The sequence below is a fragment of the Onychostoma macrolepis genome, chromosome 25 (genome assembly GCF_012432095.1).
Source record: "Onychostoma macrolepis isolate SWU-2019 chromosome 25, ASM1243209v1, whole genome shotgun sequence".
Lineage (NCBI taxonomy): Eukaryota > Metazoa > Chordata > Actinopteri > Cypriniformes > Cyprinidae > Onychostoma > Onychostoma macrolepis.
This window is the reverse complement of record NC_081179.1, coordinates 19,873,533-19,891,721: the sequence shown is the minus strand read 5'-3', so window position 1 is coordinate 19,891,721 and position 18,189 is coordinate 19,873,533. Positions and strand designations below refer to the sequence as shown.

The 18,189-nt window shown below is 37.9% G+C and overlaps 1 protein-coding gene across 1 annotated transcript; it reads left to right on the top strand.

Annotated features, from left to right (window-relative positions):
- Positions 1 to 637: 637 nt before the first annotated feature.
- On the top strand, positions 638 to 8,315 carry igf2b (insulin-like growth factor 2b). Its single transcript, XM_058767049.1, has 4 exons — positions 638 to 831; positions 2,089 to 2,239; positions 4,216 to 4,397; positions 5,297 to 8,315. The coding sequence occupies exons 1-4, from the start codon at positions 763 to 765 to the stop codon at positions 5,531 to 5,533; spliced, it is 639 nt and encodes a 212-aa protein (XP_058623032.1). The 5' UTR covers positions 638 to 762; the 3' UTR covers positions 5,534 to 8,315.
- The last annotated feature ends 9,874 nt before the right edge of the window (positions 8,316 to 18,189 follow it).

The following is an 18,189-nucleotide window of genomic DNA, read 5'->3' as shown; positions in this document are numbered from 1 at the left end:
TCTCAGTGCTCTGAACGGGTGAGCCTGTAAAGTGAATTACCATCATTACAGCCACTATTCGCGTGAGGATCGATAAGGCAGGTGGATATCAGAGGAAATGACGGCAGAAAGCGTTTCATCTTCTCTCCTTATCATCCGGGGCACTTTCCATTGTAAAATTTTACACATCGACTGTCCTGTCAGGAACTCTGGTAGTTAGCCTACACAAACTGATAATACACTGATATTGATGACATGTGCATTTCTGAGGGGAAAAAAAGTAATATTAAAAAAATAAAAGTAATATTTTACAGTATGACTTATTTTACTGTTTTAATTGCACATGCATTTATGATTTGGGTTAGATATGCTGCTGTTCAAATCATTGGGGGAATAACTACTTGCTTGACGTCGTTACATTTTAGGAGCGCACAGAAAATGTTGGATATTTTAATAAGGTGTTATGACATATTCTCTAATGTTCATTGACCTTTTTGTGATCTGGAATTCTTGGAAGACGGCAGCAGGGAACTCGGCCGGACTGCTGGAGATTGACTGACCGCTTCGAGTTTTGCCTCTCACGGACATGCGCGCCTGAGGGGCGGAGGGTGGAGGGGGTGTTAAGGGGCGGGTTTGGGTATATAATACTTCTCTCAGAGAACTTTTGCCTGTCGCCTGATTTTTGGGACAGCTCCACACACCATCTTAACACCAACAGGGGAAACTAAACCGACCTTCTTAACCAAATACAACAGCACAGCATTTTTTGACATTTATGTTGACATGGAGGACCAGCTAAAACATCATTCTGTTTGCCATACCTGCTTGAGAACAGACAGTGTCATAAATAAGGTAAAGAAAGTCTTTTTACAACCTTTACAGAATCTTTGACACATGAGTAGTTCAGTTCTCTTAAATAGAAAAAAAAATGTTTTTATAGACTTGCAAGAATAGAACCGTATTTTACAAATCAGAAATTGACACGATCGGATTTTTAGACGCATTTTCTCTCGCACGAGCGGTTCGCGTAATGCATTGGAGATGTTTTTGTCACTCTAAACTGCTAACGGCTCTAAGCAGCTTGACAGCGCCGAACTGCTAAATAAGGACTATAAGGCATTGTAAACATTAACCCTATGCATTTCTGCAAAGCTGCTTTGAAACTGTGTATTTTGAAAAGCGCTTTCCAAATAAAAACTGACTTGACACTTTATTCTGGATACGCGCGCAGGAGAAAGAAGTTGCGCAAGGGGGCGACAGCAGTTTAAATGAGCTGGATTTAAGGAAATTATATGCTGAGTTGTGAGGAATGAGATAGCTGGGTATATTGAGCAGTCTTGCAACTTGTTGAACGTTGTGTAAGAGTGTAAAGGAGGAGATAAAAGCTCTTGGATAACGATTCATCTTCTAGCGTTAAGCAGATAATCAAAAAGTCGATGCATGCATGTAGAATTCCAGTGTATTTGAAGAATTGCACTGGCGAATGCTCTGGAGGAACTAATGACAGATACCCACTGACGATGTTGAGGATAATTGATCAGCAGGTCTTTAGACCTTAAAGCATCATCTTTATGGTGAAAAATTACATGCATAATTGAAACAGTGCAAAGTTGGATGTCATGCATGCATACAAATTCCCAGAAAGTATTAAGAACTGCATAGGAGGACTATTGAAGAAACAAATTACAGTTCCTCAAGATCTGACCAACAACAATGTAATTTAAGTTGAAAAGGTTCAGTATTATTCATCAGCAGACATGCATGTACAAATAATGCATTAAATACTTTGACAAAATGCCTGTTGTGGACTACAATGCATGTTTTCCAGGTCATGAAGACATGCTTTTCCATACTGTACATTGGGATACAAATTTTTACCATGTGATCAGACAGATAATTAAAAAGTTGATGGCCATGCATGCACACACTGAAGTACTGCATTACTGAATTCAATGCCTTGAGGAAGCTAATAATAGTTACTTAAGGAAAACTTTCAGTATTAAGTTCAGGCATACATGTGATCTTCATAAAAAGAGCAGCTTTGCAGATTAAAAATGAAATGCACATGTTAAAACGGTCTAAACTAACTAAAACACATTATCTCCGCAGGTCATAAAGATGTACTGGTCCATACGGATGTCCATATGCCTACTGTTTTTAACCCTATCTGCCTTCGAAGTGGCTTCAGCTGAAACGTTATGCGGCGGAGAGCTGGTGGACGCGCTACAGTTTGTGTGTGAAGACAGAGGTTTCTATTTCAGTACGTACATTTGCACTTATTTTCTTTGCTTTTGCTTAGGAGTTGGAAAACCTGCCAATTGTATGTCACGAATGACCAGAGTTACGAGCGAAGTCTCTGCAGATTGTGCTGACTGGGCGCATTCTCTCACGATATCTGTGATTGCATATGAAAGGGATGCTAAATGAGCCACAATGGCCTGGTTGTTTACTTGCACATTCCGCCAGTGAAAGTAATAGTACCCAAGTGGCATTCCATTCACCTCTCCAGAAATGTTCCCAGGCTACACTCAATTGAAAAAAAAAACGTTGTTTGTCCTCTTACACGGCTGGATGGATTGAGACAGCTTCATTACTAGTTTAGCGTAACAGATATTAACCAATATGTTTAATGCGATACATCAGATACATCTGCTGGTTGTACACCACTCGCATGCATGGAGGGGATCGAGAGCACAACTTTTTAAATATTTGTCGTCTTCCTCATGCCAGCACTGACAAACAGACAAGGCCTTTGTGTTCTTTTGGCCGCAGAAGCCTAACTACCCCGAAAGATCATTATCCAATTTGGGCCAGCACAGATTTTCCCCCCTCTATCCACCAGATCCACTCTTGTTCAATGTTTCCCATCCTACAATCAAGAACTCCCTTTCAAATCGTGGCAACTGTGAGAAGCACAAATCGTTCGCATAATATTTGACTGAAAATCAATTGTTCCTTCCTTTTCCCGGTCCGGCTCCCTCTCCTCCATTACTGTGTTCTGTATCTTCACTCTTTCATGCCAAGTCTGTTCTTCTACCCCTCCCCCTTCCTCTCTTTCATGCTCTCTTTATCTCTGCTGAGCTGGCAAAGGACAAGGTCAAAGGATATCCACCATTTACTCATCCAAACAGAAGCAAAGACTTTTGCCCTTCAACTCTTTTGCTGTTTTATTTGTAGGTTTTCGATTTTCCGTTCCTGGGAACGCGCTGCCGGCGAATTCTTCGAAACCGATTTCAAACAGCTCAATTAGACGGCATAACAAGATCAATCCGGGCGAGAAAACAAATAAACAGACTCCATTTTATGCCACAGATTTTGGCTTTATTATACACCGCAGATGCATCCCAGTCAAAACACAATGAACTGATAATGAAATCTGCTTTGACAATAGAATCAGGCCACTGTAGCTTGATTTACATTATTAGTAGGGTTTGTTGAATGTGTTTGCATGTTTAATGGTGACTGTTTAGAGAGTTTGAGCCAAATCTCCTTCTTGCAATGACAGTTCAAACTAGCTGGTTTGATAACCATCAAAACAGGTGGTTTTACAGCATAACTATTTGGTGGTTAGCTAAAAAAAGAAAAAAAACACATCTTAAATCAGTCTATACTAGTTTGCTCTTCTTAGCTTGTATGTTGGCTGGTATTAGTTTGTTTTTTTCTTACTTTTCAGCTAGTTGGGCTGGATGACTAGTTGGACACCCGGTTATCACTAGCTTGGCTGGGCTTGGAGATTGGCTTAAAACTAGCAAACCTGCTTAGGCTGGTTTAATCTGGCATTTCCATTAGAGTTAGCTAGTCAGACAGACAGCCGTTCTCCCAACTTGACTAGTTGACAAAAGCCCCAAACCCATTTAAACCATCATCTGGCCCATCTGTGTAAACCATCAGCCAGAGACCAGCAAATCAGTTTAGAGAAGTTTACAAGGATAAGCTCACCCCAAAAGATGAAAAATAATTTACTCACCCTCATGTCCTTCCAAAACTGCATATCATTTTTCTGAGGAACGAGATATTTTGAAGAACTCAGGAACTGTCCAAGCAACAGAAGTCAATGGAGCCAAAACAATATTAGTCCCCAATGACTTTCATTGCATGGACAAAATAATGGTTTGGAGTACATGTTTGGAATTGAGAGTGAGTAAATAATGACAGAATTGAGTGATTTTGTCTGAAATGTAACCAGAACAATACCAAAGTGTCTTGAACTCATAATCTTCATTTGTATCTCTGCAGGTCGACCAACTAGCAGGTCGAACAGTCGACGTTCTCAAAATCGAGGGATTGTGGAAGAGTGTTGTTTTAACAGTTGTAACCTAGCTCTTCTAGAACAGTACTGCGCTAAACCTGCCAAGTCAGAGAGGGACGTTTCAGCCACATCCCTACAGGTCATCCCGGTGATGCCCGCATTAAAACAGGTACGTTGGCCGTGGGAAACAACAAAAACTCTCCAACACTTTATCACGCTCACCATCTTGATCATCCTGTTCTTTCTGCTGAACCTTTGCATCCTGGCATGTGGGTTAAAGAAAACAGTGAGGCAGAGTAAGGAACTAGTAAGCAAGTATTGCCCCAAAACTGCTGACCAAGTGGAAAATGATATGATAGAAGAGGTCATACATAGGTTGAAATTTTCCTATTGATTTGACATCACATACTTGGATTAGGTTACAAAACCCAGTGTCTCTCAAAATGGCCTGGATGTTGACTAGATGGGGACAAATGGAACTGCCTTTATCCCCCTACTTATCATTCTCCATTTTGAGTTTTCATTGAATTTTGCTCTATGTTAGTATGTTTAATATATGTTTAAGAGATAGTTTGCCCAAATTCATCATTTACTCACCATCATGTCCTTCCAAACCTTTATGACTTTCTTCTGTGGAGCACAAAAGAAGGTATTTTAATGAATTGTTCAACTATTTTTGTCCAAACAAAGAAAGTCAATGGGGTCCAAAACAACAATGAACCCCACTGAGTTTCACTGTATGGACTAAAAAACATGGAAACTATTTGGAAGAACATGAGGGTGAGTAACTGATCAAAGAATTTAATTTTTTAGGTGAACTAACCCTTTAAGGAATATGAGAATTGGGCAAGAGAAATTCAAGTGGATGCTCAAGTTGTTGTCTTGGTGGTTGAAGGATTTGTGGCTATTTTTGACAAAATATCTGCAAAGTCATTTACATTTTTAGTTGAGAAGTTTGAGTTTTAGAGGGTTTTGAATCTCATTTTTAGATATCATCCAGTAGAATCTGTGAGAATTCCGACCTTTCTCTAGAGTCAGTTCCTAATGCTATTGTTATTCTTGCAACAGGAGGTCCCAAGAAAACACGTGACCGTAAAATATTCCAAATACGACATGTGGCAACGAAAGGCCGCCCAGAGGCTACGGAGGGGCGTCCCTGCCATCCTGCGGGCCAAGAAGTTTAGGCGGCAGGCGGAGAGAATCAGGGCCCAAGAGCAACTGCACCACCACAGGCCTCTCATCACGCTTCCCAGCAAGCTGCCGCCAATCCTTCTTCCCACAGAAGACTACGTCAGCCACAAGTGAAACCAGGATCATTTGCACAGAGTCGATGAAAAAAAGACTAGGGGATCAAAGCTTTTTGTCTCTGACGTCATTTCTGTGGCAGTCCTCAACAACCCTTCTTCCTTCCCCACCAGACGTGCTCACACGCTCTTCCAGTTTCTATTCTTGCGGTTTCGTTCACCAACAAAAAGGCACATCACAAACGAGAGGAACGCAATTCAGGTGAAGAAGCAAAAGAAAGAACGAAGAAGCCGCAGAACGCCGAACGTTTCGCCGGTTCGGAGGACATCGGAGCGTGAGGAACAGCTAGAGCTAGCATGAAAGAACCCATTCCACTGCATTCTCCCGAGACAAAAGTATCTCTCTTTTAGTCCTTTTACATATTAGTTTGCACCTGTAACTATAAAGGGACATCCACACTGTAAGGAATTGTTGTAAAATTAGATTCCTGTTCCAGCACCTTGTAATCACAAATGAAAAGCAGAGAAGAGTCTGCGAATTGCACATCGCCACGGATTACGTCAAAGTTCTTGTTAAGTAAATAAAAAAGGCACTATTTTTTTATGGACTATGAACGTGTGAACGTGTAGCTCAAAAAATGTCATGGTGCTAGCTTTGGGAACGGACTCAAAGGAGAAGGGGTTGAAAAGCACGTTTTTTTTTTTTTCCTTTGAAACTTTATTAAACTTTCCGTTTTAAGGAAAGTGTGACTTTTGAAAGAGAAAACAAGAGCACGAGGGATATCGCTGCATGCAGACGTGTACGTAAGACGCGACGTATGCATTGGGTCCCAGCGCTGCCGTCGCGATAAAGTAAGGAGCAGTGTGGGGAAGCCGAAGGGATCATGTTCGAACGCCTGGACGTGGAGAACTCGTCTCCTTTCGAGCGTGGCTGCACAAAACCCCTGCTTTGCACTGCAGGAAGAAAGACATTGTGACCTTGAAAAAGTGGGATGTTTGTATTTTCTATGTTCTTTTTCGTGAAAATGCTTCAAGGAAAAAAGAAAAAAAAAAAAAAAAAAGCCCAGTTTGGTTTCTGGTACCGTGACATTCTTGTTGTTGCAAAATAGGCTTTGTGTTTTTGTAACGTTATTTTACAGTTCTGAAAAAAAAAAAGGCACAAATATCAATTCAAAGGGAAAAAACGCAATAATGTCAACTAACATATATTTTTAACGTTTATCCGTAGTATTCACATGCTTTTGCCTGAAAACAAATACTTGAATATATATATATAAATATATATTAAATAAATATGAAAATATATATTATAATTCGTTTCCAGGGACATCATGTAATATTCTTTTAGTCTGAGCTGTATCTTGCGTAATGAGCCGCCAAGCTTCTTTTTGTTTGTTTGTTTAAGTACAAATATGGGCACTGTATAAAGGCATTATTTATTTTGTTATAAAATTATATATATTAAAATCGGTCCAAATACAGTAATATACATAGCACTGATGCTCAACTGATGGATTTTATTTTATATGCTCTCTTATTTTCCCATTTTACATGTAAATGCTTTTTGTAGATGCTTTGTACCAAAAAATATTTCCTTTTTTTTCCTTTTGGTTCGCCACAGAGCTATTTTAAAATCAATATTTTAACAGCAGCTGTAGCCTGGATCGCTTAGGCATGTTGTAATACAAAAATAGGCACATACTCAGAAGACTCTCTCTCTTTCTCTCCCTCCCGCATGGCTTTTTAATCTGCCAAAATGGATTTCTGTTCATAAAAAAACAAAAACAACTACAAAAAAAAAAAAAACTTGTGTTTAACTTTCCTCACAAGGATCTGGATAACCCGGTCTCTATATGAAGTGATTGTACACAAACCACTACAGTTTAAGCCACTTTAGTGCTGTTTTTGTAGTCATATCGTCATTTTTTGGCTTCTCTAAGGTAGTAATCTGCAAAAGAAAGCCATGTTTTTGGGGTCAAGAAGAGCCTCCAGGAAGATGGAGATGTTGTCCCTGGTTCAATGTTTTCTGTTGTTGCTGAGCAATTGAACTGCAGCCGTAAAGCAAAGTAAAAACGAAACCAATATAATGTCACCAAGATCCATTATGATGTAACAAAGAGTGGACTGTTTATACATCCCCTCAATCTTGCCATTTTACAACAATATGCCATAATCCTCTTATTTCCTTTTGGTTGGGGTGGGTTTTCCCAAGTCCTCCATATATCTTCATCTCAGTTGTTGAAGGGCTACCGTACTTAGTTACCCTAATACTCAGGAAATATCAGTGGATTTATGTGAAAAACCCAATACAAGGCCATTTTTTTTCAGTTTCTCAGCCAAGCACAAGAAGTCAGTATCGATTTACCCCATCTTTATGGTCATTAAATGATACTATAGTATCGCTTAGTACCTTTGTATTTAAAGGTCTAAGTGCCTGCAGTGTATCCCTCTGCCTTGATAATCGAATATTTATCTGATTCATATCAGTTGTGACGAAGCAGTGCAATTATTATAATTACTATCATTATTTTTATTATTCAAACATCCCATATTTCCGAAGACATTGCCATTTTTCTGTTGTTATTCCTGCAAGGACTGCATCCACTGTTGTTCTTTCCAAACTGGATACTTAACTTTCCATGCGAAAAAGGTGTGTAAGGAAAAACATCTTTTTGCACTAAAAATGAAGGGATCTTTTGTCTTTCATTGGCAACGGTTTAATATCAGTAGCCCACGCAGCCTGAGTGTATTTTAATTGATTTAACCTCTGCACGCTAGAACGTCCGAAATGCACAATTCATGTACTTTCATTTTTAATATCAATAAAAAAACATTTTATCAAACATGTTTCAGTGTGCAAGTGTATGTGTTTTTATTGCCGGGTTGCATTGTAAATCATTTAGTAGATGTACAGAATTTCCTTGATGCTTTTAGCATCTTTTCTGCACTGGCTGATCTGCAGAAGGTGAAAGTGTGCCAGCGGAAAATAAAATGCACTAAAATGTGAGAAAACAGTGAGCAACTGACTTGGGAGCAGATGCACAACAGCTTCACACACTACACTTTGAGAAAAAAGGAACAAGAGCTGTCACTGGGGCACTTTTGTACCTTAAAAGAAGCGTATTTGTACCTCAAATGTATATATTAATACATAAATTGTACTTATTAGTACCTAAATGGTACATGTTATTACCCTTTGTAATGGTACCACCACAGTGACAGCTTTTGTACCTTTTTTTTTCTGAAAGTGTAGGGTTTAACTCAACATCTCCACGTTCACATGAAATAATGATTTGTAGACGTCTCTCTCTGATGTCGCTTTTGAAAAATTAAATGTTTTCTGTGTTGAGATGGCAGAGCTTTTCCCTTCTTTTTTGGCAGATGCATTATCATCTTTGATATCCAAGTTTGTGTAGATTCTGATGATTGATGTTATCATGTTCAAAAGAGCATCTTGTTCTTATTTGCTACAAATTTGCTTATTTAACCTAATAGCGACCTAACGTTCAATATATCGTTTTAATCTTATATTATAATATTGCATTGTAAAAATTTTCATATTTAAATTTTGAATCCCAGAGCTCAAATGTTAGGCTCCTACTATATTTGCCCACCTAAATCAAGATGATCATGGTGATTATATGACAAGCCTCATTCTGTAGATTTGCAAAGGTTAAGTGTAGGCTAGTGTTGCTGTAGGACTCCAGAATGTAACAGAATGATGGTTACCATCTAGACATGACCGATCATGACCTCATCCTGCAAAGGTGCAATAATCAAAGATAAGCAATTGTAGAAACCAGCCTTAATAGATCTTTATTGCTCAAACTCATTTATTACACCGAGTGTAATCTTTTAAAGGACTATTTCACCTGAGACAGACAGTTCTGTCATTATTTACTCACCCTCATGTGTCGTTCCAAACCCGTATGCTTTTATTTTTTCCATGCAATGCAAACATGGAAATATATTTCATAGTGTCCACACTGGTTATGACATCAAACCAATTCCATTCTGTCATTACAGCATAATACAGCACAATATAAACTGATCACTAGCTTGATCACTATAAACTGCTGGCATAAGCTATCTAAAGGAGTGGTCACATTAGAGAAACTGCGGTGAAATTTCACAGGCATTATCTATTGTTAATAGTATAGAGATGTATGAACCGCAACTCACTCACTGTTAAAACCAACTGATCCTTATGTGAAATCTGTGTGGGGAAATCGTTTGATGAAATTCCAGATAACATGAATTCCTCTTTAAATGGCTGAATGTTTTTCGCTTTTGTGGGCCACTGAAAAAATAATATAATAAAATAGAATGACAAGGGGAGTACTTAACTTGCGTAATAGGACTAGATGTTGCAATTCCAAATGATTCAGTCAAGTACTTGTTTAGGGTGGGTTTTGAGGCATCAACTTGGTTGGGGCGGCTCCATTGGTGATCACTTAATGAACTTTAAATGTCTTGCTTGTTAACTTATTAATTGGTGAGAGAAGCAGAAGTGACATGAAAACGGTGAGTTAAGTAGCGGGCCATTTTAAGGTGCAATATACCTTTAAGATGAATCAGCTTTCGTTCGTGTAATCCCGCCGTCTCTTTGCGCGGCACTTCTCTGCGGTTGGCCGTTTACTGTCCAGAACAGCTGACTAAAGAGTACTAGCTCTTTCTTGAAGCCTTTTAGATTCCTTTTAGCTGTCAGAGGCTGCACATTAACACACAGAGAGCTCTAGTGTGTGAGAGACAGATCAACTAGTGAACCATGGCGGCAGGCAACCTGGCGTGTGTTAGTGAGTACTTTCGTCTGTAACATGCTATAATAATGGCAGCACTCGATAAATCCCCTCAAGACTCCACGTGAATGTCGTTAGAGGATGAGAGAAAACGTTAAATGTTGCAAGACGTTAACCTGCTTGTTTAATTTAGTGCAGCATGGCGGTTTAAATATTAACAGCCGCTTCCATTTCCCTGCAATAGATTTCAATCGGAGAGCAGTGTCTTTACAACATGAATGAATATTTCAATAGCTTATTATGATCACGTGTACTCAGTTAACTTTTGCTAGTGGCTGGTAATACATTTATCATAATTTTCCATCATGTTGACATAAAACACATCAATTCAATTATATAGCTTAGTGCTGTCAAACGATTAATCGCGATTAATTACATCCAAAATAAAAGTTTTTGTTTGCATGTATGTGTGCTGTATATTTATTATGTATATATAAATACACACACACACATGCATGTCAGAAAAAATGGTATGTATATAAATATACACAGAACACACACATATATATAATGAATTGAGAGTTTACATCTCAGTGTATCGCCTGCGATTATGAACGCGATATTGTGTAGCTTGTCAGTGAACTACGGCTCTGTGTATTAAATCCTGCTCCATCTGAAAACAGGTGATGGAGATTTACTACTAATCACAGAACCAGCTTTACTGACGAGATGCGCATGATCATCGCATTCGATTATTTGCACAGCCCTAGTCACCAGTGTGTTTCTAGGTAGCCTATTTATTTGGGTTTTGCAAGGTGATGGCCAAGGTGTTGCTATTAAGTTGTTGGGGTATTTGTAGGTGTTTGCTAAGTTGTTGATATGCAGCTGCTGAGGTGTATCTAGTTGATTTTTAGGATTTTCATGTATCTAGATTAGATTATATGTGGTTGTCAGGTAGGGATGGGCGATTGTTCAGATTTTATTGATTAATTTGTATATAATGCCATGATTTTTATTATTTATTTATTTTTTTAAAAAGGAACCACAGTTTTGACTAAAAATAGCAAATGTTACAACACAACACGCTGACAATATTCTAATGATAACAGTTAAGAAAAAAAAATTGATCTGACTGCATGATGGCACACGTGGCGCACCACTCACGTGAGAGCGGACACTATGAAGGATCATAACGTAAAGCTGCATTCGCGGCATGTCGTAATTATCATAATTCCAAGATGACAACGTTTGATGCTACTCTGGCCTTGTTTACACTAGTGCATTTTCATTTTAAAACCGCATTTTGGGGTTGAAAATGCCGGAGTAGTGTAAACGACAAGTGTAACCATGGCAAAAGTTATGCGTTTTAAAATGAAAACGCACACTGGAGTAAATGTAGCCTCTGACTCAAAATTATATATTACTATGGCAAAACTATCAACAACGAAGCGCTCACATGCTCGCAACACTCGTAGTTACAACTTGTAAGCTGGGAATGTTCTGAGAGCTACGACTTGGGCAACGTAACTGCTGACCACTGCCAGATTAAAATTAGGCGCTACTTAGGCTTTACCTCCAAGTCCGAAGACGTGGAACAGCTCAGAGTTTATGTGTTGTCATCTCAGAATTACAGTAATTGCAACATGGCGTGAACGCATAGTTCTAGTTCTTTATAGCCGTGAACCTATAAAGAACTAGAACATAGAGGGCCTGAAGTCCACCCACCACAGTCTCACAAAATTTGGTGGGAAACACTGCCTATTCTCAACAAGTCACATTATTTGAGATAGTATTCATATCCACAGCCCAATGAGAATGTGTAGGCTTCACAATTATTTAATACTTAATGGCATATAAATTAATTAATATGCCATTTAAATTAATAACCTAATGTATAGATTTAGGTCAGGGGTTGGCAACCTATGTGACAGTGGCATGCAAAGGGATAATCACTGGTATGTGAGCAATATAGGGAAAACTGCATACGGGCATACATTTTGAGGTAATCATTCCTCATAGGAATAGGAATTCCTCATTCCTCATTCCTCATAACCTGTTAAGAAAATGTGAGAAATAACTTGCGCTAGTCTACAAATGTGCATGGCTCTGGCAAATCATTCGCCGGCAGATCAGCGGATCAACGTCAAAATAATTGAGATGGCCAATCAAATGAAAGTAGATGGGGTTTACTGTTCACAGAAGCAGAGTGTGAATTCCAGTGCGAAGTAAATCTGTTATTCGAAGTCTAATTAAAATATTAAAATAAAGAACATTTTGAAAAGTTTAAAAAACAATTCATGAAAAATGCTTCAGAAACTGCATTTGCATGATATTCGAATATATCAATTTTTTATCTGAACATTTAAAAATGTTTATGTACTGTATAAATAAAACATGCATTAAAAAGGGTGGGAGGATGGGGGGTGGCGGTGTTATTGGCACAGTGGTTAACCGGAACAATTAAAAATGGCTGGTTCAGGTAATAGTGATAGTTATACTGGCCTTATAGTAAGGCTGCTGCACTGAACCTGCAGTAAGCATGTTGTATTTAACCCATTGTATCATTTACAAGGGCATGACCCAATACAATAAAGAAAGCACCATATCAGCCTCTGCCAGTATATGTCATACCCCATGGGTTAAAGATAATTCATAAATACAGAATGTCCATCTATTGTTTACAAGTCAGAAACTATGGTTACATAATTAGAAAGCCTTCCTCACTATACTGGTTGATTAGGAACAGACAATTAGATCGCTTTGTTGAGCACAGAAGAAATACAATCTCGTCTTTATGTGCTGCTCCTGCTATAACAAACACAGCATTGGCTGGGATGTGGAGTGAAATTGATTTCATTATGAAATCAGGCCCTTTAGAAAAAAGTGAAGCAGAAAAAAACCATGAAATTTAGATGCTTTAATCTTTAAACAAAGCGGAAGGGCATAAAAAAACATGGAGGTTTGAAGAGTCTGCTCGGTTCAAGGAAGTGACCCCCTTTTGCTTCCTTTCAGACGGGAGTAATTAGAGGAGCTGTTGCTTGTACAGGAATGCCTGGCCACGCTCTACCCAAGAAAACCAACGGTGGCCTTTCTGGCCTGGCCAAAACTTGTCAGACGTTGCCAATCTGCTTTCAATAGTTGGCTGGGACGCCAATGCATCCCGTGCATCCGACCAACCACGAGTAACGCTTCTCAGAGAGTGCACTTTGGCCAAGTCTTATCAGTGGCCAGAGCCTCATGCTGAAAGAAACTGCAATAGTTCAGACTGTCCACATGTGCTCATTAGTGACCGCTTCTGTTTGTTTTCAATACAAAAAAAAAATCGGTGCATCTTTTCTATGTGAAGGCAACTTTCCAACTACGATGAACAACAGAAACTTTGAGCCACTAGGGCTTCTGTGGGGACATGTCACTTTCACAGGTACCGTGAGCATAGTATGCACCTGTGATAAACAGGTGTGCAGCACTTCTAGTAACCTAATCAGCAGTTTTGAGTCTAAATGTGCTGCAAGGTGCAACCAGAAAGAACATGCTGAGTAGAGGCATTTTTCTCCAGAGGCAAGAGAGGTTGTGGCTTGTCAAAAGAAAATTTGTATGAGAAAATCTCATAGAATGTAAAGCGGTTCCTCCATCTGTGAGCTGTGATTGGCTGATCTTGCTGCTGATGTGATATTGTTGGCCAGTGATGCTTGCAGCCATTCTGAGTTGGTCAAACTGGTGGATGAACTAATGAAGTAAACAACTCTCGAACATTTTCAGTTTTGGTGTGTGCACACTACCTTTTAAAAGTTGGTGTGATTTCAAGTTTTCCTTTGGAGTATAACAAGCTTTTCGTGCACAGATAAGATCCGTAAAGCTTCAAAGACTAAAGTCTCAAACCCAAAGTTGAGACTCGTCCATGCCTTCCTAAAATGCCTCATTTAAACACGCCCCACATTTCATGAGTTCACACTTACATGTAATTAACTGGAGTATAGTAATGCGTATTTGGCATGCTGTCCGGGGAAGGGCTCCGAGCTCGGGAATGGCCTGAACCCAGAGAATGTCAGCTGTATTTATACCTATGGTGTTGATTAACTTGAGTGTGTTCCTCTTGTGTTAATTAGGCTAAGTATCTGACGCGCTCCTCCCGAACTTTGTTAATAAAACATCATATCTACGTCACTGTGTTGGAAGATTTGCATAGCCCAAATGTTTACGCAAGGAAAGAAGGTGTAACTTTTATTCTCGCTGTAGTATTGTTGCCGCCACCGCCATGTCATGATGACATTGTATGTTTCCTAAAATGGTAATGGGAGTAACATTTCCCTCACAAGCTTGAGGTATTCAGCCAATCACAAAGCACTGGATAGCTGGCCAATCAGAGCACACTGCGCTTTTCAGAACGATGAGCTTTGTAGAAATCGACCCGTTTCAGAAAGACGGGGCAGAGAGGAGCAACGATAATGTATGATATATGGAAAATAATGTGTTTTTTTTAAACCTTAAACCACGTAAACACATTGCATTACACCAAATTCACAAAATAATGTTATTTTTAGCATCATCACATGGCCCCTTTAATGTTAAGTTTCTTATGCTTACCAAGAGACTGCCTGTGTTTGATCAAAAAAACAGTAAAAACTGTAATTTTGTGAAATATTATTACAATTTAAATGTTATCTATTTGAATACCATCTATTTGAATATATTGTAAAATGTAATGTATTCCTGTGAAGCAAAGACGAATTTCCAGCATTACTTCAGTTTTCAGTGTAACATGATCCTTTAGAATTCATTCTAATATGTCTTTTTGCTGCTCAAGAAACATGTCTCATATTATCAATGTTGAAACCAAAAAACTTTTGTTTTATGTTTAGAAATTTTTGTAACAAAGTAAAAGTATTTACTTTTAAACATCACTTCAATGCATTTATTTGTAATAAAAGTATGCAAAAAAAAAGTATAATATATATACATATATTTCTTATATTAGGATTTGTTGACTATTGGCCTGAACATAATTTGTATTATTAAACATTTTAATAATAAGTGAATAATAGCTATTATTAGTAAAAAACAAACAAACAAAAATATATATATATGTAGTTTGGATTTAATAAATAGAAATGTAAACAATCATTTGTACATATTTCTGTATTATATACGAAATATGGTAATATTGGTTGTTTGTTGCAGGGTTAGTTTACTGAAACTAAAACCAAATCAAATATGAAATATACAAAATCATATTCATTTTATTTCAGGTAGTTGCCAAGGCAGCATTTTTCATTTTTATTTTGTTTAGCTTAATGTACTAAAATAATAATATGATGAAAAAACCTATATAGGCTGTATTTTTGAAAAACAAAAACTAGTAAAAACGACAAAACAGCAAAAATTAAATGTAAACTATAAATATAAAAACTAATTAAAAATATTGCAAAAACTATAATAGTAATAACATTGATTTGTCAAAAAGTGAAGATTAAATTGTGTTCCATGTGGAACATGAATTTAGATTAATCTTAAAAATAAAACAAAAATGGACCCCAAGTGGACTTTGCCTCCTCATCTCTTAATGCCACCACATGCCACTGATGCTAGGCTAGCGCTAACCTAAAATTTAACCACAAGATTAGTTATCGGTCTACCTGCCATGCTGCGGTTAAATAGCCGGGAATTGTTTTGATACGAGAAACGAAATGTAGGTGAACATGCCAAACATGGTCAAAATATTTACAGTAACCATAGTTCTGGCCATCAACATAAAAACACTATGATTAAAAATGATGCTGTGGAAATACGAAACTAACCACAATCAAAATACCAGCCGTGAATGAAGGATCTATACGGGTTCTGGAAAAAGAAAAACTGAGGAGTGAAGTACAAAGACGGGCGTCTTAGCATGAAAACATCAGCCGCGAAAACATTTTATTGCAACATTTCTTGCAGTTGCCTACAGTGTGCGTGACGTCTAGCTGTATGAGCTAGTGATGTTTATGAGTTCACTCAACTGCAACTACTGAAAGTTATACTGTACAGTTGCTCAGTGGCTTGATGCCAGAAGGGCTCCACGGTCACAGAGCAACACGTGCAATTCCAGAGACATCACCGACTGGTTTATAGTCTAACCATTGCGCTGATAAACAGGTGAGATAAAAGGGTAGATTTCTTGATAGAGTTATTGTGTAAAGCTACAGAATGTGCAACTGAAATTGATCGACTGTAATTCAAGAATTGTTTTGCAACTTTTAGCGGGAACTAGATACCGCCTGATTAAAAAGGCATTCATTTTCATTTGGTTGGACACACAGTTGGCTTGGACTATTTGATTAATTGCATTTTGGTGCCCACAAACTGACCCAAGAAGAACATTGTATTGTTTAGAGTTTGCTCTTTTATAGTTCCAGAGACTTAATGGAGCTCTCAGTTATGTTTAGGTATGAACTTTGGTCCAGATGTTTCTCCTAAAACAGGAGGAATTAAACTCAAATAAGAAATTTGCTGACATACAGTAAGAACATAAAGCTTATTTTTTCTTGTGAGAAGATGATGAAAAATTTTGGAGTTTGTTTTTAAATCGTTGCCTTTTGTTAGCAGACTTTTGGCAAATTTGGATATAATTTGAGATGTTGAGATCTCTCTGTTGCTCAGTGAGCAGTGTTGCAGAATGGCTTCAATGGAAAGTAGCTAAAGCCTGATTGAAAAGTCCCTAAATGTCACTAGATTACATCATGTTGTATCAGCCCTTTATGTTCATTTCCGTTTTATGCAGCCAAATTCCCTATAAAACTATTCTCATTTACATATTTCTGTTTCTGTCAGACAATGGGACCCATTAAGACCAAATGCAGTCATTCTGCAGCTCTGCGCTGCTAAAATCCGGATGAATGAACAAGTCATCATCTGACAAAATCACCATACACATAAGTTAAAGACAATGGCTGTGTTGTGATTTCAGCTATACTTGTGAAATGATAAATGAAGACCAGAGAAAACATTACAACAACAGAATGTATGCCTTATTTATTTATTTTGCTTGTTTGTTAATAATATATATATATATATATATATATATATATAAAAATCACAAACTATTTCTTAATATCATCAAAATAGCTCAAAACATTAATAAAAGTCGCAGACAAAATCCATGAGATAATGTGGTATTTTTGGGGTCTTTTTCTAGAGAAAAAACTAAAGCAAAGCACCATTTGGTTTCTTCGTATTCAGAGATATTAAAGTCATTTCTTATGGAAGATGCTGATGCGAGTTCATCAGTTTGAAGGTCTAGTATTATGCACCCAGTTTAAAATGAATCTAGATTAAACTGGATTGAATATCACATGCTTCTTGAGCGGTGAAGGGTACCGTAGTGATGAATATCTGTTCTGAATGTGTGCTTAACCTCAGCCAGCTGGCAGCATACTGACTCATTGAGTGGACAAAATAAAGTTGATAAGGTTGTCAATATTTTATCACTGTACAGAACCTTGGAGTATCTAATAACTTTCTAAATGCCTTTTTTTTTCGGTGCCAGTGTTACAGCATTTAGATAAATATAAAAGAATCGTCAAAAGTTGCGTATTCTGTTTAAGGTCAGATAATGTTTAAAACAAAACTGTAAGAGATATTATGGATGCTTCCTCTACTTTCCCAACATAGCAATGAGTAGTATAATGATATTTGAAAATGTTTCAGCTCAGTTTAAATTATCAGACCAAAACTCATGTGGTCACTGGATGAGTCATTAATAACATTCGGTGCAACCAAGAACTTGTGCAAGACCTCACACATCTCTTTTATTGTACCATGTCTGTGGTTTTCTTCTGTTCCCTTTTTTTCTAGGTCTCTTGACATTCAAACCACTTTAATAACCATTTTAAGATTTAAGGATCTATGGTATGGAATGAAAAATCCATATGGGCTATGGATTTTTAAAAGTAGTGCTGTTCAGTTCACGATGATTGACGTCCAGAGGATATAGCCATGTTGC